At 42.0% G+C, this 25,794-nt stretch overlaps 1 protein-coding gene across 1 annotated transcript in view; it reads left to right on the forward strand.

Moving 5' to 3' along the window:
* LOC144536370 (arf-GAP with dual PH domain-containing protein 1) overlaps nt 1–25,568 on the forward strand; it is a 37,475-nt gene extending 11,907 nt beyond the window's left edge. The window contains exons 2-11 of the mRNA XM_078279462.1: nt 4,612–4,739; nt 8,832–8,923; nt 13,735–13,817; nt 16,182–16,294; nt 16,431–16,577; nt 20,571–20,654; nt 21,696–21,758; nt 22,629–22,700; nt 24,122–24,350; nt 25,441–25,568. Of these exons, the coding sequence (XP_078135588.1) occupies nt 4,612–4,739; nt 8,832–8,923; nt 13,735–13,817; nt 16,182–16,294; nt 16,431–16,577; nt 20,571–20,654; nt 21,696–21,758; nt 22,629–22,700; nt 24,122–24,350; nt 25,441–25,469 (1,040 nt within the window). The 3' untranslated portion in view covers nt 25,470–25,568. The remainder of the gene's footprint in view (nt 1–4,611; nt 4,740–8,831; nt 8,924–13,734; nt 13,818–16,181; nt 16,295–16,430; nt 16,578–20,570; nt 20,655–21,695; nt 21,759–22,628; nt 22,701–24,121; nt 24,351–25,440) is intronic.
* The last annotated feature ends 226 nt before the right edge of the window (nt 25,569–25,794 follow it).

Below are 25,794 nucleotides of genomic sequence, written 5' to 3' on the forward strand. Positions count from 1 at the left end.
CAGTGCACTTTTCAACCCTCTCAGCAGATTACTTTCACTCTAGAACATTGTAAATGTAGATATAGGCATATATATATAGTATATTATATATAATAATATAGATATTAGGAAAGACAAAAGAGCTTTAGATTTAGAACACCAGTGTATACATGGTATATCCAAAAATGTACTATTAGGAAAAAAGTGTTTGTCATTTGATGCAAATGCTTCATTTTGAGATGTGTTTATGGTATTTTGAATGCAGCGTTTCATTTTGAAGGAGATGTGAGGCATTTTGCATTTTGTGTGTGCAGTTTTAGGAATTGTGTCTATAGTTTTGAAAACGTGTGTAAGCAGTTGGAAAAAACTGTAAGAGTGAGGATCAGTGAAGAGATGATTTTCTTATTAAAGCCTTGGGCATTTTTGACGTTTTTCAAAAGCAGGTTCAGGTTACGCTGAAGTTAAACAAAATTTAAGTAAGACTATAACCACTGCTGTAAAAAAAAGAAAAAAAAGAAAACTGTGCTATAGTGCCCGAGGGGTTCAGCCAAGACATGAGAGGGTCGCAACCTGTGCTGCTCCCCACTGTCTCGTCATTAACCCCCACCATGAAGCAGCCACTGACAGACTGATGTGTGTGTACGTCCAGGCATACAAATGAACTGCTGCAGATGCAGAAAAAAGTTCCTGCGAATGCTCCCAGGCACTCATTCATTAATCCCGCATCTGCCCTGCAGTAACGCCACAGGCACTTCTTTCTTCAACCTAGTGTGGTCGAATCAGAAGCTCTGTTGTCTCTTCACCAAACAACGATTGCTCGGAGACGTGTGTGTGTGTGTGTGTGTGTGTGTGTGTGTGTGTGTGTGTGTGTGTGTGTGTGGTTAGTCAGTCATGCGGCCACATTAATCTCCATGAGTGCTGTCTGCCTGACTCAGACAGCGATGACCTCACTGCTGAATGGCTGGGTCGTGTGTAGGTGTATATGGAAAAAAAGGAGATGTAACGAATGAAAAAAACAAAACAGAGTGGTTTGATTTGTTTACATCAAAGCGCCAGCTCCAGTGCTTTGCGCTTGATCGCAATCCAGACTTTTTAATCTAATTAAAAGGTGAGTTGGCATTCATAAAATATTATTGACTACTTGTCATGGATTAAAAGAGATAAATCGAAGGAAGATCATCTTAAAAAGGCCAGCAACACCATCGGGGGATCTTGGTGCACTCACATCATCTCTCTGCAATATAAAGAACCCAGACTCTCTCTCTTGCTCTCTTCCCTTTCCTCCTTGCCTCCTACCTCTCTTCCGCCATCGCCTCCTCGTTCCCTCTCGCCTGCTGCTCCCCAGTCCGGCTCTGTGGCATCTCCATCTATGCTTTCTCCAGCCTCAAGAGGACAGAGAAATGCAAGAGTTGTATTACTCTCTCTCTCTCGCTCTCTCTCTCTCCTTTGCCCTCTCATATGATTCCCTTGAGAATTACACACTCTCACTGCACATGCACGTGTGTGTCTTCACATGGCTTCACACGCTGAGGGCCTCCTTGTGTGAGAAATGGCAGCTGCAGAGAGAGCGAGATGGAGAGAGAAACGTGGTGACTTTTGAGCGTTACCCGTTGCGGACATGGCACTCACGGTCGCTTGTGACCATGCATACACAATGCTTGTTAACTAGGGCTGGGCAATATATCGATATTATATCGAGATTTTGGATCTGGTAATATCGTGATATTTCACACGGGGACATTATTTGCTTTATAATTGCAAAAACTAGATTCACGTGAGATTATGGCACCAGCAGCATGAGGCCACTTACAGGCTTTAATAATTAAATAATGCACACAATTCATAAAACCTTCAAATAAACTACCATGCCAAGACGGGAGGCTCCAGGCTGCAGCCGTACAGTCTTGCATATTTATGTCAAACTAGTGTGAAACGCCAGTGCTGCCGCATTTTTTTCTTTTTTCCAGCGGCCCAAATCGGCCGAAGAGTGCATCTGCCCTTCTGGCTTTTGCCAGAACTTCCAGATTGCCAGTCCGCCTATGGTCACAGTTATAAAAACATATACAAACACAAGTTCCTCAGGGTTTCCCCCAGTGTATCGCAAGCTGGGCAACTGGGAATTCTTTTTTAATGTATTTTTAAGTTTGTTTTTTAAACTACAGTTACAGTGGGGCAGCTCGGTTGGAAACGTAGACGTAGTCAGATTTTCAAATCTCCAGTTAGCCTTCAGCACTGACTTAATGTAGGGCCCTATGTAATCTGTTGTATAGCTTTTTTTTAAATTCCGAATTTCGCGATTGCGTCCATGATTCTGTTATCACAGAAACTACTGGGCTCCACATTAACGCTGCCATCAGTCTGTGACTGGCCCCAGCTGGGCCCTCGACGAAAAAAAAGACACTTGCCACTGGGCTAAACAACTTGTCTAGGGTAAACCCTCTCCCTCATAGTGGAATGAGAAATACTAATATATATAATATTCACTTTTCTTTTTCTTTATATATAAAGTTTGTCATTTATCTTTTAAAAGTTAGCTAACTAGTGCTCTTAAAATGCTTCTTTTTATATACCCACTAAGCTTTAATTTCCACCAATCAGAGAGTTATTTCTGCCTTTGTGTGCGAAAAAAAAAACGTCTGCATTTTCATCTCAGTCATCTCCCTCTCTCTTTTCCTCATTTTCTGACAGTCGGTGCTCTCTAGACTCTGGCTTTCTCTCTCTCTGTCACCGTCTCTGACACTCTGTGTCTCTCACTTTGACTCCCTCATTTGCATGAACAGAATTAAAGTCTGCGTGTGACTCAGTTGTACCTTTGCTGAACACCCACAGATGCTGCTGCATCACGCTGCAGAAAGAAAAAAAAAAGCTCTTTTTGTTTGGCACATTCTGTCTGACTGCTGATGAGGCTGTGGAGCTGTAGTCAAAGTGTGTGTTTAGCCACATAGCCACATGCTCATGTTGGTAATGGGGATTAGGGGTGAAATAAATGTCAGACTGACTGACTGTCTCATGATATATTGTCTCTAGAAGTGTTATTATTCAACTTTAGTTTTTGTTAAAGAAGGCAAAGAAAATCGCAATACTCAATACTATCGAATGGCAGTACTTCTAGAATCGCGATAAATGAAAATTGCAATACAAATCGAATCGGCACCTATGTATTACGAAAGAATCGAATCGGGACAAAAGCATATCGTCTATCGTTTAGAGCAGGGGTCTTCAACGTTATTTAAGCCAAGGACCCCTTAACTGAAAGAGAGACGGAGCAGGGACCACCTACTACATATATTGTATAAAATTAGGTTACCTATTAAACTGGGCCTAAAATAACGTGTAGGGCGGCCTAAAGCCTTTACACATGCCCTTTTTTTTGCATAGAATACTGAGATATTAAAACAGCCTAATAATTGTTGGCATGATTTTATAAGTCATCTTTTACTGTTAAATATAATGTACATGTGACACATTGAATCCTTAGGATTTACTGTATCTGTGGATCTTAGGCTGCCTTACCTATAGGCCAGTTAACCTATCAGTGGGGATTTATGTTTGCTTTTTAATTTTTTATTTAATTTTTGAAAAAACTTAATTTGGAGGCCCCCCTGCATTGACTCTGAGGACCCCCTGTTGAAGATCTCTGGTTTAGAGGATGCTGTGTGAGTGTGTGTGTGTGTGTGTGTGTTCTTGTTTAACTACATTCGTGGGGTCCAAAAACCGGGAATACAGTATACTTGTGGGGTCCGGACAGCTTTGTGGGGCCAAAATGCTAGACCCCACAACTTCAAAAGGCTGTTTGAGGGTTAAGACTTGGTTTTAGGATTAGGGTTAGAATTAGGTTCTGGTTAGGGTGAGGGTAAGGGTTAAGGTTAGACATTTAGTTGTGATGGTTAAGGTTAGGGTAAGGGGTTAGGGAATGCATTATGTCAATGACGGGTCCCCACAAAGATAGTGAGACGCACTGTGTGTGTGTGTGTGTGTGTGTGTGTGTGTGTGTGTGTGTGTGTGCGCATGCATGCGCGCGTGTCAGGTGTCTTTTTTGTTTTTCTTGTGTCCTTTAAAATATAAGATTGCATGGGGCATACAAATGTGAGTGTGTCTTTTTGCATGGTGCATCCGTGTGTGTGTGTCTGGTGATACCTAACCTCATAATTACCTCGGCTGAGTTCTTATCAGATTTCAGGCGGTCTGTTTCCTGTCTGTACGCTAAATAGGATTTCCCCAAAATCATATTTGCCTGCCCTGCTCTCCTTTGTGAGCAGGGACACACTCAAACAGAGTCCCTTGTAATATTTGCTTCATTTACTTACTTACCTATTACCCCCGTAACAGCGCCAGGATCAGCACTTTTCAGTATTCATAGCCTTAACCTTGAGCTGGTGTTCTCTTTGTTGCAGAGCTTTTATGACAAGACTTTCTCACCCCTCCTCCTTTATCTCTCTTCAACCCCGCCACCATTCTCACTATCGTCCTTCTGTGCCGCTTTGCCCGGTTTCATTTCCTCCCTTCTCTCTTGCTGCCCAATCTCACTTCCCCTCCTTTCACCTCCATGCTTGTTCTCTCTACATTCCCCCGGCTCTCCTTCCCTCTCTTTCTGTCTCTGTCTCTCTCGCTCTCTCTCTCTCTCCCCTGCAGAGCCGGACTGGGCGTCGCTGACTTTGGGTGTCTTTGTTTGCCAGGCCTGCTCACTCCTTCACCGGAGCATCCCCCACATCAGCCGGGTCAAGTCTGTCCAGGACATGTGGGATGCCAGTGATGTAGAGGTGAGGGCAATAACGGCAAACAGTACATCGTACTCGCAACGCAACACTTAGAACAACCCTTACTTAATATGTCTATCGGAAACATGTACACATTCTAAAGAAAACAGCACTTCCCCCTTCTCTTTGTCCAAATTCATCCAGCTTGAAGGCGTTATAATTTTCAAGTTTAACAAGGTTTTTTTTCCCCATGTGCAGAAAGGCAGACTGTACATGGATTGTACGACAGACCTGGACCACTAGGGATTCTCCTTTATACCTAAGAGAAGATTTTAAACACAAGTAAATTAATGAGTGCATACCCTTTCTTAAATCACTCATGCGTTCCACTTTGAGGTTTAGTGTTAGGGTATACGCCTAACTCGCTGTCTTGCATAAAATTAGATGAGGAAATTGATACCACTCTCATATCTGGTACATATGAAGCTATACATCCAGCTTCTGGTTATACTACCTTAGCATAAAGATTGGAAACAGCCAGTCTAGCTTGGTTCGAAGGTAACTACATCTGTCTAGCAGCACCTCTAAAGCTCACTACTTACCGTATTATGTCTTGTTTGTTCAATCCATACACAATACATAGTATATCCCTATTCTAGGATTACCTGGGGACCTCTAGTAAATTGTAATAATTATGGAGGTCGTCTGTGATCTTAATCCTGTGTGAATCTGCCATGTCTGTAATTTACAATATTTTGCCAAACGGATCGGCATCTCTGCGATTCGAGAGCGTATTGGCTGCGTTGGCAATTATGAATGAAAGGTTAAAATCATATCCGGGGATAATGTCAGTACATTCGTGTAAAATACAGACTTAACTTTTCCCGTGTAAATACGCAGCACAAAACAAAAACGTGGGGGGGGGTGTTCCGAATCGCATGAGGTCCCCTGGTACTACTAGTCCTGTGTGAATAGGGCTTAACATGATATTTAGTAGCTAAAACAGTATATGAGATTTGTAGTATGTCCGAAACCTTAATTTGAAACCAATAGTATATGAATTTCATACTATTTCCAGTGAAATGTTTCAATATGCAAACACTGGATTTTACGCCCTCATGAATATCCCACAATGCAATGCGGTAGTATCAACATCGTTCATAACAGACAAACGGACAGCGACCAAGGCAGCGCTGTAACATCAAAAAACCCTTCAATTTACATTTCTATTCATTAAAATCTGTGATTTTGTCACCTGCGACCATTTGACTAGTTTTACAGTGATTTTAGCATTCTGGTCATGTCGATAGAGCTGAGGTCGGCACGGGTTACCATGGTTATGTATCCCCAACCAGCAAGGAGGCTCTCAGGAACCGACGTGGTAATTACAGCTTAGTGCTTACTGTTTGTTCACTGAAAAATGGGTTAAATCACAGTACACATATTGAGTATGCAGTGTATAGTATGCAATTTAGTTTCAGCCAAACGTCCCCTCTTTTGTAGAGGGGTTTTCTGCCAAATGGTTTCTTGGGTGAGGCCAGTTGCTAGGCAACCAGTATAGACTCCAGAAAGTTGCTGGTATTGATCTTCTCATTTAACTCTCAGCAAGAAATAAGCATATTTTCGAAAATGTTGGAACTATATCTTTAAGAAGGAATCTGTTTGGTTCTTGCACGATCGAGGCCCAATATAATGACATGAACTGTGGCCAAATTCCTAAAATATGCATACTGATGGTGTGCAAATCCCAGTATGTTCAACATACGTATGCATATTTAATATGTGAATGGAATATGAATACAATACAGACACATAGTATGTATGGGGTCCATGGTAACTCCAGGGTCTAAAACTGTACCATTCTTTTTTTTGTTTCTATGGAAACAACCTAGTTTTGTCAATTTCTTAGCAATATGAAAAGGATGAGCAGGATGAGTAAACATATCACTGAAATAAAGGCAAATAGATGGATATTTCTTCTTTTTTTTGAGCCGAAGAAGCTCTACTCATGCTGTCGCTGCAGATCTCCCTAAACGGAGTCAGCTCTATGTTCCCACAGCCCTATGTTCCCACATTTCTAAGATTTTTTTTTAAATTAGGCCCTATGTTAGGGTTAGGGTTAGGTTACATTTAATCTGTAGTCCATTGCTACTGGATAATAGGTGGGATCAAATCTGATAAAAATGTATGAAAAAGGAATTGTGGTCTAATTTTGGAGAAAAAAAATCCTAGAAATGTTGTTTCGTTCGCCGTGGCTTCTGTTGTATGTCATTTGGTGTGAAAATTTAAAATAAATAGAGTTGAAAAAAAGAAAGAAATGTGGGAACATAGGTGTGTTAGAACATAGGGCTTTGGGAACATAGGGCCTAATTTACAGTGAAAAAAAAATTTCTTAAAAATGTGGGAAAATAGGGCTATGGGAACATAGGCACGCTCCCCCTTAAACCACTGACTGCTGTTGTGGAAACTGGAGAACAATAGGTTACAACTGAAACAATGAACAGTTTTACCTGGCTTAATATATAGCCAATAACAATCAGCTAAAAATGCTTTAATCGGCTGATACCAGCGCCTCAACACATCTCAAGTGCCTGTGCGCGACAATTAAATCTTATCTGCTCAAGAATCTTGCTCTTCAGCTGACCCTGACCTCGGACCTCCCTTTGGAAGAACACAGGGATCAATAAAGTACCATTCCATTAGTCAGACTGTTTACACTTTCCTCCAGTGTATCAGGAAAAAGCTGAGCTGTTGTGTGCCTCGCAAATATGCCCCATTCAGAAATACTGTATGTCACCAAGAAATAAGACTTCTGTGCAAGATTATGCAAAAACAAACAAACACAGAAATACATATTTTAAGCTTGTCGTTTGTAGGACTAGTCACAAAATTGGCCTTTGCTCTGCTACGGAAGAGTGAAGTTGTCCCTTGGATGAATCATGTCAGCGCTTTAACACCACCACTGGGTGACTTTGGGGGAGATGATGCTGGCATGAGTCATGAGAAAAAAAATCTGTATGTTTTTTTTATTTTATTTTATCAGATTTTATTTTGAAATCCAAGTGACAAGATGACATATTCAGTGTCTTTCTCTAAGATTGGAAACATATAGGCTATTAAAATTACTATTATAGCTAGGATTGGGCATCGAGAACCAGTTCCAACTTGAAATCGTTTCAATCGTTGAAATCGTTTTATTGGAATCGTTTGGAATCTGATAATCGGTTCAAAATTTAACACACGCAGGTTTTGGTTTCCGTGGTGGCCACTGTACTTGCAGGCACTTGTTGTGTTGCAGCCATGGAGCACAGTATGCGGAGCCGTCAAGTGTGGCTTTATTTTACATTGAAGATGTAAAACTGTAAATCACCATTGAATAAAAATAAAATGTTCCCTTTTATCTGTGAAATAAGCATGTGACCCATTTCAACTCCACCACAATTGTTAAAATCAAAACGATGCCCAACCCTAATTATAGCTCTGCAGTGTAGATCCACTCAGAATCTCTATGGCTGGTATGATAGATGGGTTTTCAGAATAAAATACATTTATTTGGCTGGTTAACAACTAGTCTCGCTTTGCCAGATCCTCCTCCACATTGCTGTGGAGAAGGATCTGGCTAGTCCACACAGCATTCCGGGATGGGAGAAAAACGTGCTCTGGTTTATTGGCAATCGTCATGGGCGGCACTGAGCACCTGCAGCAGGCCCGGTGCTGTGGAAAGGAGCTTGTTTTGGTGGAACATGTGTACGTTCAAAAGTTGTTTTAGTCGTGGAACAGAAAACTCAGATTGGACAGATAGTCTAGCTAGCTGTCTGGATTTACCCTGCAGAGATCTGAGGAGCAGTTAACCATAGTAATTCCAACACAAAGAAAGGGGAAGGTAACGGACATCCGGCCGAAACGAGTGAAATCCGGCGGAATTTCCAGCGGCAACAGAGCAATCCCGGAAGTGAAACGTCGTGGATATAAACTAGTCAACAACAACTGGTTAAATGTGGTGTTAGATAAAATATATCTGGCTTCTCATTCACCCTAACCATGTTAAATGCAGCATTGTGGAAACTGCTGCATATTATATTAGATAGAAATAGTGAATATTTAACTGTGAACAGTATTAAGATGACCCAGTTGTGTTGTATGTCTCCCTTTCAGTTGATGGCAGCTACAGGAAACAATGCAGCCAAGGCCAAATATGAGCAGAAGGTTCCTGCTTTCTACTACAGACCAACACACTCTGACTGCAAGTAAGTGCTGTTCTTTCACTTTCAAAACACGAATACTTGAGGTGCAGCCAGTATGAAGCAGTTTGTCTGTTGTCTGAAAAGAGAGCATATGTGCTAACCGAATTAGCCTACTTGCTAGTTAGCTAACAGATAACACTTTGCTTAGGCTAACTGAGCATAGACTAGTGTTACAGACAATATATATACATTTTATAACAGTATTAACTTTACAACTATCTTCTTTTTTTCCGCATGGTTATTAAATATTCTGTCTGAGTTTTCCACTGAGCTTTCATAAAGGCATCAGTGTCACTTAAAGGACAAATCCGGCTCAAAATGAACCTAGGGGTTAATAACCAATTGTAATAACACATGTGTACCGAGTCGACCGTTCGAACGAAGACCGCCGTGTAACCAGTAACCAGTAACATAGCTCAAGCACGGCGTTCTACGTTCGACTGATCGTGACTGTTTTCCCAAGAAGGCGCCTGCCTGTATACGTGAACGGTACTGTCTTTGTAAACTATCTTTTTAATAAACTGTCTGTACACATACAAAGTTCTCAATGCTTCAGTTTACATGTAGGGACCCTCATTATGCTACCCTGGAAGTGTGGTGCTATTTTGAGCCTTGTTAGTGGTATAGAAATAGCGATTTCTTTTTACTTTAGCCGTGCCCCGACGACTAGCGTTATAAGCTAATTAGCGGTTTGCGCTAACACTGGTCACATTCGATTAGCATGATTCCAGAGAACGGTCGACTCGGTACACGTGATATCATAACGTGAGATACAAGGTAATGTAATGTATCTTTTATACATTGTCGTGTTTCTTTAGAAATAAACAATGGACAAATAGAGTATTTAAATGCTTCAGATGTGTTATTTGCTGTCAAAGTGACGCCAAAATGAATGGCAGTCAATGGAATGTTAACAGCAGGTGATGGCTTGTTAGCATCAAAACGTCTCCATAGGAGGTACGCTTTGCGGATGCTCGCTTACCCCCTTGTTAAAACTGTTGACAAGACAACTCAAACTGCAAACCAGGTCCATTATTAATTGTATTATGAATTTTGAATTTATGGAGGTTTTGTATTTGTAAAACATCCCGAGAGCTTAGAAAAGCTATCTTTATGTGCTTGACGCCTCAATGTAATGTGTACGATTTTAACGGTGACCACCTAATTTTTACCCATTCAATTGCTCCATTGACGTTTCAGAAAATGCCTATATATAGAGTTTTAAGCCAATAAAACATTTGATTTGGCGCCAAAATGAATTTGAAAACGGGAAAAAAAGGCAAAGGTACAAGACTGTGTACATAAAAAAATAGACTCCAGTGGTATCAACTTACTATAGCCGTTCACTGGTTCGCGGTAAACATTTCCATGGTAACAGTGAGCTCCACCAATCAGGGACGTTGCTGTTACGCTTAGGATTTTGAGTAGTGTAGTACTTCTCTATGACATTGTGAATTAAAAAATGTTTTTTTTTAAAAACAAGGTTGATATCATATAGACCTGTGGCTTCTACAGGGGCGTAAAACATTGTTTCACAACCTCGTAGCTCGTGGTCAGTCTACCTTAGGTGTTTTAGACATCATGGCTAATGATCAAAATCCTTATGGAGAAAATGAATGGAATTTTCACTTCCAGAACCACACTGTTCTGTGCTCTATGTGTGGACGGGGCTAATGGGAGAAACATTAATGCCCATATGCCGCACAATACAGAATCAAACCCCTGAAGCTGGAAAACCTTTTTGGCTGATGCGCTGGGTGAGCAATATTCATTCAATTGACAGGGCGCCATCTTTGAGTCTACAGTATCCAGTTTGTAGAATACATCCATACTATAGAGTCGGGTGTGTTAGGTAATTATCTGTGGGTAAGTTACAAAAGAGCAGTGCCTTTAATATTACACAGTCATTTTACTTATTGTTAATAATAAAGAGAAATATATTGATTACTGCAGCTTTAAAGTCTTATTTCTTTATGTCAAATTGGCCCTTGTTTGAGCTTCACAATTCTACGTGAAAAGAAAATGCTGAATTACTGGAATTGTTGGGTCTTTGTAAATTATAGAGTGTGGTCTAGACCTACTCTTTCTGTAAAGTGTCTTGTGATAACTCTTGATTTGATACCATTAATAAATAAATTGAATTGAATTGAATGCAGAGGCGGTAATAAGTGAACAAAATATGATAAGTGCTAAAGTGAAGCAAACACTATGTTGTGCAGTGGGACACGCCTAGTGTGACCGAAGACATACTGTTTCACACCTCTCACTGCATATCACTTACATATTACTTCCTCTTCCTCTTTGTGTGTACAAAAGGCCTATAAAAAGTGTCCACACACCCCGTGGACTATTTCATGTTTTACCACTTTGAATCATGAGATAAATTAAGGTTAGGCCTAAGCTTTTTTGAAAACTTTACAGTTCTATATGCATACATTTGAATGTTATCTGGAGGCTGCTGTATAGTATAGGCCTTTCTGTATACCAACAAACATATTTTTTTGAATCTGCCTCTAGGAATACTTTGACTTCTTTTCTACCTTTTCCTACTTCATACACTTTGGTTATATAAGCAGATGTAGTGACTTAGATTTTCTTGGACATTTTAGGCCTGTCCATGCATCTATCTTTGCAGTGGTGGAATAAAATTAAGTACAAATTTGAGGTACTTGTACTTTACTTGAGTCTTTTCTTCTCCTGCCACTTTCTACTTCTACTCCAATACATTTTAGTGAGAAATATTTTACTTTTTACTTCACAACATTAATCTGACAGCTTTAGTTACTAGTTACTTTACAAATTAAGATTTTCACACACAAAACGCATGTAGTTTATAAAATACATTTTATTATAAATGTTAGCTAGCAGTGTTAGTGCGCTAACGTTAGCTCTGCTAGCTAGCGTGCTGCAATCACGTCCGATGGCAGACAGAATTGCAAAATAAAAAGCAATCCAACAGCATATTGTAAATATGTAAACAAAGACACGTTTTCTTGCGGCGGCCTTTATAAAAATGAGCAGTGGTGAAAGTTATTATAGTCCTTGGATGTATTAAGAGAACGTTATAGTCTAGTCATGTTATGATGGGAAGTGGAAGTGACGATGCTCTTCTTCGTTTTTGGTGAATTTCTGTAGCAGAAACAGCGCCGCCTATAGGCCTGGAATATGAAGTAGCGTGTTGAGTCTTTTACAAATGGATCCGTTTGGACGCAACTATTCTTGAAACGAATCCAGGGAAGACGGGTAAAAAAAAAAAGATTGTTTTGGTGGACTGTAGTTCCAATCCGGTGTCACGAGAAGGTGTCATTCAAAGAGATATCTGCTCGGAGTAGGGCCATTACCTCTTGATGCTGATAGAACGCTTGTTTGGAGCCTGAAGGGGAGACTGCAAGGTTAGGAGAGGTAGAGAGGGAAACCACATGAGAGAGATTGTTGGCATGGTGATGTGCTGACTGTTACCATTTGTTTCTCCTCACAGTGAAGAGGAAGAAGGTCTGAAATTGAAATCGCTCCCTTTATATGCAGCTTTGGTAGAAACTGTGGAAACAAAGGAGTCTTGTAGAACGTGAGTTCAAAGACTATTCCGTTATTCAGTTTATTCAGAATCCTAAAGTAACAAGAGAGATAGTGTTCAAAATAGAAAAAAAATGAAACAAAAATAATGCTCTGCCAATAATCAATACCACTCTCATATGTGTGTGTAATATGAAGCTACAGCCGGCAGTCGGTCGTTAGAGAGATGGTCATCTCCAGTCTGTCGTCCCAGGTGCATTTTTACTTCTACAAATAGTATAAACGCAGATAATACACTCACAGCTTCGGATGATGTTAAGTCATATTTGACTAAAAGTTAGCCTGGATGCCAGCCGAACTTAGCCCTGCCCACAACATTTGAGGTCGGGAAGTTCGGTCTGGACTTGATCCGTTGTGGAGCAACTATGTTCGAACCAGAGCTGTTCGGACCAATCAAATTGTCAGGGCGGGCTTTATACAATGATGGACAGATGATCAACAGTAACGTAATCAACCACGTCACCAAAGAGCGCTTGGGTTGAACAAAGATGGCTGCCATCGCGTCTGTTATAGAAGATATCGACAGCGCATTCATTTTAAAAGAGGAACAGAGAACCGCGATCACGTATGAATACACATTGCCACACCCGTCCTCACGACACGGAAACTGACGCCTCTTCCTTTGCTCTGTCGAAGCCTGCCTTTGACTTGCAGCTTCTGTGACGTCGGTCGCCGTTGCTCTGATTGGTTGTAGGTCTATCCAATTGAGTGCAGAGGCATTTTCTTTCCTGGTTCGGTTGAAACACGCCCCATAATCACAGCCCAGTGGAGCAGTATCAGACTCATATTCTGACTAGAATCTAAATATGACGACGTCAGGCTAACTAAAAGTGCCATTTGAGTATACAATACTTTACCCTGCAGGGACACATCACCATGTTGGATCCATGGCGACAGAAAGCAAAGACACTAGCACATTTCTATGTATTGTCAAAGAAGAAGAGATGATAATAACGTAACAATCCCTCAGTTTTTATCTTCACTCATTTAACATGTCTTGTTCCTCACAACTGTATAAGCACTCCTCTATCCACCTGCTTGTGAGACCATATCATGACATAGTGTACTTACTGTAGGTCAAATATACATGTTTTTTGACTTGAAACTGGGATATTCTTTCAGTTTCATAATGTTTGTGTAGTAAAAAGCAATACTGTGTGGGGAAAAAAGGTTTTGTGTGTGTAGAACGGGGCAGTTAGTGAGTGTGTAACTGAACTGTGTGTGTTTTTCTATGTCTCCAGGATGCTGAGAGAGCAGTGGATCAGAGCCAAGTACGAGAGGAATGAGTTTGAGTTTATCGAAAAGCAGGAGCCCTACTCTGCAGGTTTGTTTGTACTTGTGAAGACCCTCGTCCAATACAGATTTGCAGATTTCATTCATGCATGCGCAAGCACACTCATAGAGCATTTTTTTTTAAAAAGAAGCAAAACTGGATGGTCTCTTGTTGTGCCAATCTTGCTTTTTTTACCCGTTGATAAGCACAACCTTGAAAACTCCTGGAGTTCAATTATCCTAAAACATCTATCACTGACGTTCAAACATTCATTTTCACCCTTCTTCTCCCAAGTGGTTGTGTATGTGTTTGCAGTTTAAAGTGGCACTTTAATTGTCAATGCAGGAAAATAGAGGTGCCATAAAAACAGTGTGTGTTTGGTTGGTTGGTTGGTGTTGTGTGTGTGTGTGTGTGTGTGTGTGTGTGTGTGTGTGTGTGTGTGTGTGTATGGAGGACGAGTGTGCAGTATTTGTGTGTATAGTGGATGTGTGTGTGTGTGTGTGTGTGTGTGTGTGTGTGTGTGTGTCAACTAGTATACATTTCACGTCTTGTTGAAGATAGAGCTTTCTGATTGGCTTGCAGTGACCTCATTCGTTTATTGTTTCAGTGGAGAACCGTGCACACACACACACACACACACACACACACACACACACACACACATGCACAGAAAGTAATAATATGACTCATTCTGTCATCTATATTTGTGTGTTCATGCTCTCTTCATCACACATTGTGATGTGCATGACGTGTGTGTGTGTGTGTGTGTGTGTGTATGTGTGTGTGTGTGTGTGTGTGTGTGTGTGTGTGTGCGGGTGGCTGAGATTGGCTATTGGCAGTAACTTGGCCTCCACAGCGGCCAATGTTAATATTGACCCAGTATGCAAAGGATAGGAGGAAGAAAAGGAGCGTCAGGGAGGGAAGGAGACAAGGGTGGGAACAAGGAGGGCTATTGATCCATGAGGTAATGCCCATGTAGGTAAATGGTTCATGTCAGAAAGTCACCGTCACACACACACACACACACACACACAAATACAGAGCTCCAGCAGGGGACCCCAAACTTCCCTTTCCCGGGCCACATTAACCAGCTCCGACTGGGGGATCCCGAGGCGTTCCCAGGCCAGGTTAGAGATATAATCCCTCCACCTAGTCCTGGGTCTCCCCCGAGGCCTCCTCCCAGCTGGACGTGCCTGGAACACCTCCCTAGGGAGGCGCCCAGGGGGCATCCTTACCAGATGCCCGAACCACCTCAACTGGCTCCTTTCGACGCAAAGGAGCAGCGGCTCTACTCCGAGCTCCTCACGGATAACTGAGCTTCTCACCCTATCTCTAAGGGAGACGCCAGCCACCCTCCTGAGGAAACCCATTTCGGCCGCTTGTACCCTGGATCTTGTTCTTTCGGTCATGACCCAGCCTTCATGACCATAGGTGAGGGTAGGAACAAAAACTGACCGGTAGATTGAGAGCTTTGCCTTCTCCGTGGCAAACCCGGCCACCAGACGCTCGCTGACGAGCCCTCCATCTGGGCCTGGCTCCAGACGGGGGCCCCGGGCTTCCTCCGGGCAGGGTCACTTCATCCCTTCCTCGATTTTTCATAGGATTTTTGAACCATTCTTTGTCTGGCCCCTCACCTGAGACCACTTTGCCTTGGGAGACCCTACCAGGAGCACAAAGCTCCAGACAACACAGCCCTCAGGTTCATAGGGACACACAAACCTCTCCACCACGATAAGGTGATGGTTCCCGGAGAGGCTTTTTCATCCCTTACTTGTCATTTTTAGTGCAAGTTTATTCTACAATTGGTGCTTATTATGCAACACTCTGGATAACATCATCAGTCAAGTGGCTAACATGTAAATGAGTCACCTGATTATGCTTAGATGTTTTCCTCCCATTAGGGGACAAAAATAGATCCAGATTAGAAAGAAAACACATCACAGCGTGACGGAAATAGAAGAGAAAAGACAGAAAAGGAGTCTGTGTAGGCAGCGCTTTTTACCAAAATAGATTGAAGAAGAAGAAAAAGACATTACAGGCTATAAATAGAACAGCATATCATTAGCATAGAAAAGGATATTCTTTGGCCTTTATAGACAATACAATCTCTCTGTGTGCTGTCTCATGCTGCATTTCCTTGCTAAAGTCTTCCCTCTCTTGTCTCTTGTTTGCCTCTTGGATGTGTTTTATCTCTCTCCGTCTCCTTTTTCCTCCTCCTCTTCTAAATAAGATTTCAAACGACCTTTAATTGTTGCTAAACTGAAATATCGCGTTACTCCGACCAGTTACAACATTTTCCCCATGACTGTTATACATGCCTCCTCCATTTAATCTCTCATCTGCTCCGATGGTTTTTTATTTTTTCATACACAGGCTACCAACCTCAAACACTTTATTTTTCTCCTCCCTGCCCAGGGTACAGAGAGGGGTTTCTATGGAAACGAGGAAGAGACAACGGTCAGTTTCTCAGCCGAAAGTTCATCCTCTCGGAGAGGGAGGGGGCGCTGAAATACTTCAACAAGCAGGATGTAAGCGAGATGATGCAGCTGATCTTGAAGGGTGTTTGCAGCAGAAATAAAATCACGTTGGTAAAAGCCAGCAATGCTCAGGAATATGAGACTTCAAAAGTCCTTGTTTGTTGTCTGTATGTCTTCTTCCACCAAGGCCAGGGATCCCAAAGCAGTGATGAAAATTGAGACCCTCAATGCCACCTTCCAACCGGCCAAGATTGGCAACCCCTGTGGCCTGCAGATCACCTACCTGAAAGACAACAGCACAAGGAACATCTTTGTCTACCACAGTGATGCTAAGGTACACCGTCAAACACACATACTGTACGTTTGAATTATATTACAGTACGCGTTGCCCTTTAACCCTTGCGTTGTCTTCCGGTCTGTTTTGCCTGTTTTATAAAGCATAAAGTATACATTTTCAAATTCTGTGTTACATCTTCTAAGCCGACTTCATTCCAACTTGTCACCGCTAGTTTTACACTTATGTTTGGAATTCATGGTCAATAAACCTCATTCATATTAAAGGTCCAGTGTGTAGCGTGTTTAGTTGTTCATTATCAAAATCTGCGTTGCCCGTTCACAAACTTGTCCTTCTCCATGAATATTTACCACCACCATCAATTCCAAGTATTCCTATTGGCTTGAAATTTTACATTTGCGTTTGCATGAACTGGGGTAGACGCTCCATACAGGACATACTGCTCCGCCTTTCACGTTTTCACTGTCACATGATAAACTCACAGGTGCTGCTAATGCTGCTAATGGGTATCGTAGCTTCCCGGCCCGGTAAGTTTGAAGAAGGAAACATGGAGGACCACACGTATTCAAAATCCAAATTTCAGGAACAGGAGTCTTCTTCTTCGCCCAGAAAAAGAAAAAGGATATTGAAAAGAGCAAGAGACCGGCTTTTTGAAGCGTGAAGGCTACCGTAGCTGTAATACGTACTTTGAACTGCCCGGCGCAAGAGAGTTGATTGCGATATATGATCTCAACGCTAGATGGGAGAAATTCCTACACATTGGACCTTTAAAATATGCCTAATTTTGAGTTAAAAAACCCAGAAATGATGAATTACTTTAGCTAATAATTAAGATCAGAGGAACGTATGTTGATGCATAATTACAGCCTGTTTTCGTGTATGGAACCATCCATGTTATTTTTGGGCAATTTGGTTGAAAGAAACCCATATTTTTTATACAGATCTTTGAAAACGGGTCAAATTTGACCCGAGGACCACATAAGGGTTAAAAAACAAACTTTCCTAAGTGTTCTGTACAACGCAGTGCCATTCTTCTCATACTGTATGCTCCATGTTAAGTCTTAAGCCCCGATCAGGCAGCGCTTTTTAGCAGCCTGAGGCTGCTTTTTGCAATTGTTTTCAATGAGAATGAAACTTTTTGCTCCCTTCTTTTGCGTTGCTGATTGCCCCCCCGTGTTTTTCCGATCTATGCCCCTTTGCATTTCTGCAGAAGCGTTCTGAACACCTGTAAATGACGTCGGGAGCAGAAAAGCTCCCGACGTCATTTACGTTTTGTCCCATTGTCCAATTGGATGAATTGACAGGTAGTTGCCTAGCAACAAATAAGAAAAAGCAGGCAAGCCGTTCTTCTTTTTTAAATTGTAGGGTTCAACAAAAAAAAAGCCAGTGCGGTGTGCCTCTCGTTTTGCAACCTGCAAAAAGCACTCCTTCTGATTTTGGCCCTAGAATGCAGTAATACAGGGCACTAATACAAGGTTAGTAGTATAATATGCATGCTGTCTGCCCTACCAAACCCACTTGGACTTGGAAATGTCCCTTGAATAATTAATTTCCTTTTGGCTTTTTTTCCGTAACTGTTCACTTGTAGTATGAGTGGCTTCAGTAGCTGCAGTGCAGGCAGTTTGGATAGTGGCACAGTTTGTGTTGTTTTGGCTCTGGAACAATGACTACAAGGGTAAAGTGCTGACTCTTAGCTTGAATTCAAAGGTGTCTCCATCCACATTCAGGGAAAAAGAGTGACTTAGGGCTCCTGCACACTGGCTGCGTGGCGTGAGCGTGGCGTTTCTATTGCGTGTCAGCTGCGTGGCGGCTGCGTGGCGTTTTCTATGTCTTTGCACACCAGCAACGTGTCTGACGCGGAGCTGCTGCTCAAGCAGTAGTATACTCCATGTTAAACATAAATATAGACTGATTTGATTACAGCAAAGACAACGTCGGCAGTATTGACGGCAAAATATGCTACAGAATATTTCGTTCTGTATTGACAGGTGCAATATTTGAAAATCGATAATTAGTTTAAATTACATTTCTATCTGCATTCATGTCAAAACCTAGAGACTTTCAAACATCAAAATGTCATTTATGAATATGTATTCGTGTCAAAATGACATATAAACATGTTTTCCTATTCTATTTTGCCTGGAAACGCTTCCAACACGCTTGCGTGTCGCGTGAAAAATAGGCGCTGTTTCTATTTCTAGCATGCGCGCGTTTTCGGCGTGTCACGCAGGCAGCGTGCAAGCTCTAACCTGTTGACATGGAAGCCGAAATAAAAACGGACACGCCACGCAGGCAGTGTGCAGGAGCCCTTACTCTTTATGGATAACTGTGATTGCTACGGTGTGTACAAGCAGTATGGATGTGAGTAACTTCAAACAGCCTTATTGCTAAACGTCAACACTTTTACCTTTTATAGGCATTGTTCCATTTCAGGCTCAAACTCAATACAACACAATAGAAAATCTGTCTGCACTGCATGTTTAATGTGAAATATACTGTTTTAGCCAGTTTTGTTGCATTATTTTGGCTCTGTTTTCTTAAATGGATTTGAATTTAATCATAGAAAATCCCCCACATCCACCCCAGCATTTACCTAGTAGTGTGTGACTATACTGTACCTTCCCCGGGGTGGGAAGGGGATTAACGTCACACCCCACTCCCCTGCTGTGCTCAGCGTGGTGCTTCATTGTGGGGAGTGATGAGGTCAGAGCCTAGACACCAAATGTCAGTGCTGTACATATTCACATATTAATCTATTCCACATGAGTGGACTGAAATCCAGATGCATGCATCCTTGTCATGTTATGTATCTACAGTAAGGCAGTGGTGGAAGTGTTTAATGCTGTTTAGTTTGTAGGATCGACAACAAATCCTTAGGAAATTATGTGTAAATACACTTCGTTTTATGGGTCCCATAATTTCCATATAAGTCATTTTGCACTAATGATAGGAAAATCCAGATGGATGATTTGAGCCAGCACACTTACTACCCACTCGTTTATTTGGGTTTTTGAGAAATAGTTTCTTAGTGATGTAGATTTCATAAACAGAATTATGAACTTTCGCCATTCTTCATTTGAAACCTTTATATCTATATGTGCATTCTGTCTTTTTTCAGAGAGAGACAGAGAGAGGGAGGAAGCGTTAATGAAAAAGGAAAAGATTAGAGAGAAGAGAGAGACGGATATTAAAAGTCATTCAGGAGAGTTAGTGGAGCATGAGGCAGAAATGGCGCTGCTCCCTCTGCTGGCTGAGTAGTGTCACTGAAGGCTGTGACAGAAAGAGTTCATCGGGTTCATCCAGTGTCACCGTCACTCTTGTTCTGTGGAGTTATCGACAGCACTGCAGCATCCACACAGCACAGGTGCCTTCGACTGCACCTTACTGATGCTGTATACCAGTGATTCTCAAATGGGGGGTACTCTGTAGGACTGCAGGGGGTACGTGACATTTTTTGCAAAATGTTTTTCAGTTGCAAGGCTGTAGTTACTTCTACTGTCTTTTCTTTTTCTCCAAGTTTGTCGCTTTTTTTTGAAGTTTGTCACCTTTATTTGAAGGTTTTTTTCTACTGTCTTATTCTACTGTCACGTTCGTCAACGTGACAGTTTTTGTCACTTTTTTCAAAGTTTGTCGCTTTTTTCAAAAGTTTTTATTACTATTTTCGACCTATTCTTGCCTTACTTCCTTCTTTCTACCGTCTTTTTCCAAGGTTTTGTCACATTTTTTCATCAGCATTTCAATGTTTTCCAGGTACAAGGCTGTTGTTTAGTAAATCTATCGCTGACATCGCTGTATTGTCCTCTTTATATAGACTTTTTTTTTTTCTACCAAAAATTATCACGCTGGTTAGGAGGTACATGGCTTAAAAAAAACTGTTCAAAGGGGGTACATTATTGAAAAAAAGCTTGAGAACCACTGCTATATACTGTATTACGAACCCCAAGCCCAAAATGCATACTGTGAAGAGCTACTGTGTGAATTCCAGCAGGACATGTTGCCACTGAGGGTGTTTTTTTTTTGTTTTTTTTACAGGAGATGGTCGACTGGTTCAATGCTATCAGAGCGGCCAGGTTCCACTACCTACAGGTGGCCTTTCCTGGAGCAAGTGACGAGGAGGTGAGGATTCAATTGCACAACACACCGTTTCACGGTACTCGTTGTCGAGAAAAGAATTGTAAAAGGCAGGGTGCGACATCAGACATTCCATATTTATTTATGTGTGTACCCCCTCTCAAAGTGATCACTGCTACTTCGCCAATGGACCTTTTTCACAGCAGACATGTTGACTTGTCATAGTAGGAAAAGCACAGCTGAAATGTTTAACCTTAAAGATGGCTCAGTTCCATCAAGTGTCCCAGTGAGCTATCTCAGTGAGTCAGCATGCACAACACCAGGGCCTCTCCTAAGTGGAATGCAGCCACCATTAATGCTTTTGAACACACCTGTGCTGTTCCTACTATGACATGTCAACATGTCTGCCGTGAAAAAAGGTCTACAGTCCACTAAAAACAGAAGTATTTTAAACTAAAGTGCAGTGACGTGAACAGTCTATAGTGCGATAGAACAATAAATTCTGAGCGGCAGTTACTGCTTGTATTTAGCCGCAACAGAGCTCCGGGACGCCGGCTACCAGCGGCAGTTGTTTAGCCGCCAACAGGCGACTGTGAGCCGGGTACAAGGCACCGCAAGATGTCGGTCCTTTCCGGGGCTGTGGTAGTGGAGTTTAGCCAGAAAAAAGTGAGCGTCATGGCGGCGATGACAGTTAAGTTTAGGCACCAAAATGACTTGTTAAGTTTAGGGAAAAAGAAGTGGTTTGGATTAAGACGTTCCCGAGGAACAAACAAGCGTTTACTGGGTGAAGGTATTTTGTTTTCGTCACGAAGTGAACTCCGCCTCAAAGGCGCTGTATTTTCCATTGAATACTGAAGTGCATATTTAAGTGTTTTGGCATGCCTGGCCAAGTGGCTCTATATCCAGGGTATTGCAAGGGCGGATTTCATTCTCGCATGTTTTGTTTTGTTGTGCGTGATCAAACCCCCGCCTGCTTTAAGATAGATTTCTTTCAGTGGTTGACATGTGCATCTCAATCATTATTTTTTTTTATGTTACATGCATGCTTTTATTTCATTTCATTCTCTTTTGTCTTTTCTTTTCCAGCTGGTGCCCAAACTGACCCGAAACTTCATGAAGGAAGGATTTATGGAGAAAACGGGTCCAAAGGTTACACTCACTTGATCCTACCACCCTTACAAAGTCAAATCAGGAATAATTATAATGTTACACTTCAATTTCACAGTTACATTTGCCCAAATTCGACCACATCTCTGCAGTTATACGCGTACAGTGTAATGTTTTTACGTATGAGCACTTCAAATGGAGCAATGTCTACTTGCAACCCCTCAACCCATTGAGTTGAATGATTGTTTTTGTCTCTGAATGTTTGAATAATAATAATAATAATAATTGTCTGAATAATTGAGATAAATTAATTTGAGTAATTGAGCCCTGAAAAGTAAAAACAATCTGGTATTTTACATTGTTACTTACATACTTTGTTTTTTTCTTTTCTTTACTCTTAATCACCAACCCCTCCAAATCCTCAAATTTATCTTGTAACCCCCCCTCCCCAGTTTGTATACCAATGCAATATAGAATATTCAATACTAAGGCTAGGTATGCACATTATTTATTCATAATTTAATTGATTTTATTTGATGATATTTTAATGCTCATTTTAGTAGCCAAGACATTCTTCCATTTAATTCTCGTCAGTGGCCCTGAGAGGCCACTGCACTGCAACTTAAGAAAACACACGCAAATAGACCACAACACGCAACATTAAGACAACGCATGCAAATAGGCCGCGTGTTGTGATCTATTTGCGTGCGTTCTCTTAATGTTGCGTGTTGTGATCTATTTCATGTGTTCTCTTAATGTTGCGTGATGTGATGTGTTTGCGTGTATTTTCTTAAGTTGCAGTGCAGTGGCCTCTCAGGGCCACCGTACTATAGACCTCTTATGACAAGTTACACTGACTCTTTTTTTGTTTTCTCTCTTCTAAATGTAATTGTCTCTCTTGGTCTGCCACAGCACACAGAGGGCTTCAAGAAGAGGTGGTTTACTATGGATGACAGGAGACTCATGTATTTCAAAGACCCCCTGGTAAGAAGAGCCCTGCGCTATCATGACCTGTCCTTTTGTTCTGACTGGTCACTAAAGCGCCGGGTGTACTGGAGTGCGACACCGTGCACCCGTAGATGGCGCGCGTGCGTACGAGCATGCACGGAGACGTTTATGCTCAACGCACTGTCAAAATAATCTGTAAATAAGCAAGAAGCAGTAGAGAAGAAGAGAGCGGAAGTAAAGGGAAGCAGGCTGCCTGGCAACAGTAGTAAACACATCCATGTTAAACACAGACGTACCGCCACAGACTTCCCGGCCGACCGTGTTGAATTGAAAGCGCAGCGGGCGCAGTGGGCGCGTATTTGCAAAAATTCAGAGGTGCACGACCACACGCCGCGACAGCTTGCGGCGCCTTCGCGCTGGAAACGACCGTCGTGGTGACGTCATTTTATGGCACGCGCACCTCGCGCCCGGTACGCCGCAGCGACCATAAATTAAGCTCTATGCCGCCTTCACACTGGCACTTGACATCAGCTCCGTAATACGCAATGCGACCCCAGTGGACGTCGTACTACGCCGTTGAAAGCGCCGGAAGCGAGTAAAAAAAAAAAAAATGGTGGAGAGTGACTCATTCTGTCAGTGTCCCGAATGTCCAATTCTCTATGACCTCTCATCTGAGGGCTATAGAGATATAAACAGAAAGGCTGCTGCGTGGAGAAAAGTTGCCCAGGATGTTGATATGTCAGGTCGGTTAAATGTGATATAGCGGTATAATGTCAATAGTTTGATGTCTGTTGCTAACCAACTTAGTCAGAGCAGGTATCCTATGCATTGTTTATGCACAGAAGAACTTTTCTCATACTCCTAAATGAATCGTCATGAAAAAAAAAGATGAAAATGGACAACATATCGTTATGAAATCATTATTTATTTTATTAGAAGTTAAAACAACACTAAGTAACTTTTCCCGCTTCTGTCCCCCTACAGGTTGGAAGCGGAATTGTCCATTACATTACATTGTCCAGTTCATTCCAACTACAGATCCGCTACCAGATCTGGCAAACTTGCATTATGTAATGTAATGGACAATTCCACTTCCAACCTGTAGGGGGACCGAAGCGGGAAAAGTTACTTAGTGTTGCTTTAAGAATTCAGATTTGTTTATCAGTGCCATAGCAACGCTAACTTCCGCTCGGATTGTCGGATAGGAACCGCCCGTTGCCTGTCGTACGAGTTCAATTTTTTTAACGCATCCGGATGACCAACGGACCCGATTTTTTTGATTTTTTCCTCACCGCACTCGTGCGCATCGGTTCGGACCCATTCGCATGCGGTCTGCGAATCTCCATAGGAAATGAATGACTTCCGGTCGTTTCGCAGCCGTATCTACTGTGCCAGTTTGACTTGACTTGACTTGAATACTGTTTGCAGTACTTCCTCTGTCTCTGTCTGTGTCCCAGGACGCCTACGCCCGTGGTGAGGTGTTCATCGGCAGTAAGGAGAACAGCTACACTGTCCTGTCCGGCTTGCCCTCTTCCACACAGGGCTACCACTGGAACCACGGCATCACCATTGTCACACCAGACAGGAAGTTCCTGTTTGCCTGTGAAACCGAAGCTGAGCAACGGGATTGGATATCGGCCTTCCAGAGGGTCATCAATCGACCAATGAGGCCGCAGGAATATGCAGGTGTGGAAAACATTTGAATACTGTAGGGTTTTATTTGCATTAAGGCAACCCTATTTCCTGTTTTATTTTGAATGTTTACGTTTCTATGTTTAAAGGTACCCTTTGGAGTTTTCTGCTTTTTCAGCAGGTCACTGTAATTTAGGAGCGTCAAAAATTTGCCCAAAAAAAATGACGTTTAAATATTCTTTGTAATAAAACACACTTTTGAATATACTGGAATATCTATGTTTGTGCATTATGTCCATAAGACGATAAACTAATACAACGGGAGACATACAGTTGTGTTCAGAATAATAGCAGTGTGTTTAAAAAAGTGAATAATGCACAAAATCCTTAGAATAGCTTTTAATTCCATAATATCAATGCATTGGGAACACTGCACATTCAATTCCAAATCAAAACATGACCAAAATTGATCAAGTTTGTGTTATACCTTTACAGAAAGTGAAGAAAACGGAATATTAGACTGTATAAACTGAAAAATGTCTCGAGGGTTTGCTTTACTTTGAATCACTGCACTAATATTTAGTTGCATAACCATTATTTCCGAGAACTGCTTCACATCTGTGTTGCATGGAGTCGACCAACTTCTGGCACCTGTGAACAGGTATTACAGCCCAGGACCATTGAACTACATTCCACAATTCCTCTGCATTACTGGGTTTTGCCTCAGAAACAGAGTTTTTGATGTCACCCCACAGGTTTTCTATGGGATTGAGGTCTATTGTTCTGAGTGCTCGCCTTGTTTCAGGGACGTATTAGAAGTATTTTTGTCTCGGTTTGTTTACATGATGCTGGGCGCACCCGCCTCCGTCACACAAACAACGGGCGCATCTACTGACGCAAGTCACGCTACGATGTGTTTTCAGTGAGTTTCCGAAATCTCGTTTGGTCGTTCCCTATATAGTTCACTATTTAATAAACACTACATAGGGAACAGTGAGTGAGTCAATGAGGGAGCGGTTTCGAACACAGCTAAAGTGTTAGCTCTCAGCAGCTTGTTGCCCTTTCGAACAACACACATCAATTGAAAGACAGAACTATCTGTCCGTTGTTCTGTACAACGTAACCTTTTTCTGTGTCTCTGCAGTGGAGGCCCATTTCAAACACAAGCCTTGAAGACTGCAGGAAGCCACAACTCAGCTGGACCGGCCCAGTCTCATTCAGACCTGAGACAATCCCAATGTGTGACCAGAGACCGTGGCGGGAGGCGGTTGGGGTGGAGGAGGGGGAGGGGGGGGGGGGGGGTTCGGCATGAGAAAAGATGAAGAAAAAGAAGAGAAAGCGGGACTTGAGCCTATCTACGCGTAGAAACATCGAACTCTTAATAGGACTGAAGGCCCAATCATGGGGTGAAACGTCAGTGATCAGAAGCCAAAGGGTAGATGATGTCATCACTATTGCGCCTACCAACTTTTGTGCTATACATTATCATCCTACCATT

The sequence above is a fragment of the Sander vitreus genome, chromosome 21, assembly GCF_031162955.1.
Source record: "Sander vitreus isolate 19-12246 chromosome 21, sanVit1, whole genome shotgun sequence".
NCBI classification, from domain to species: Eukaryota; Metazoa; Chordata; class Actinopteri; order Perciformes; family Percidae; genus Sander; species Sander vitreus.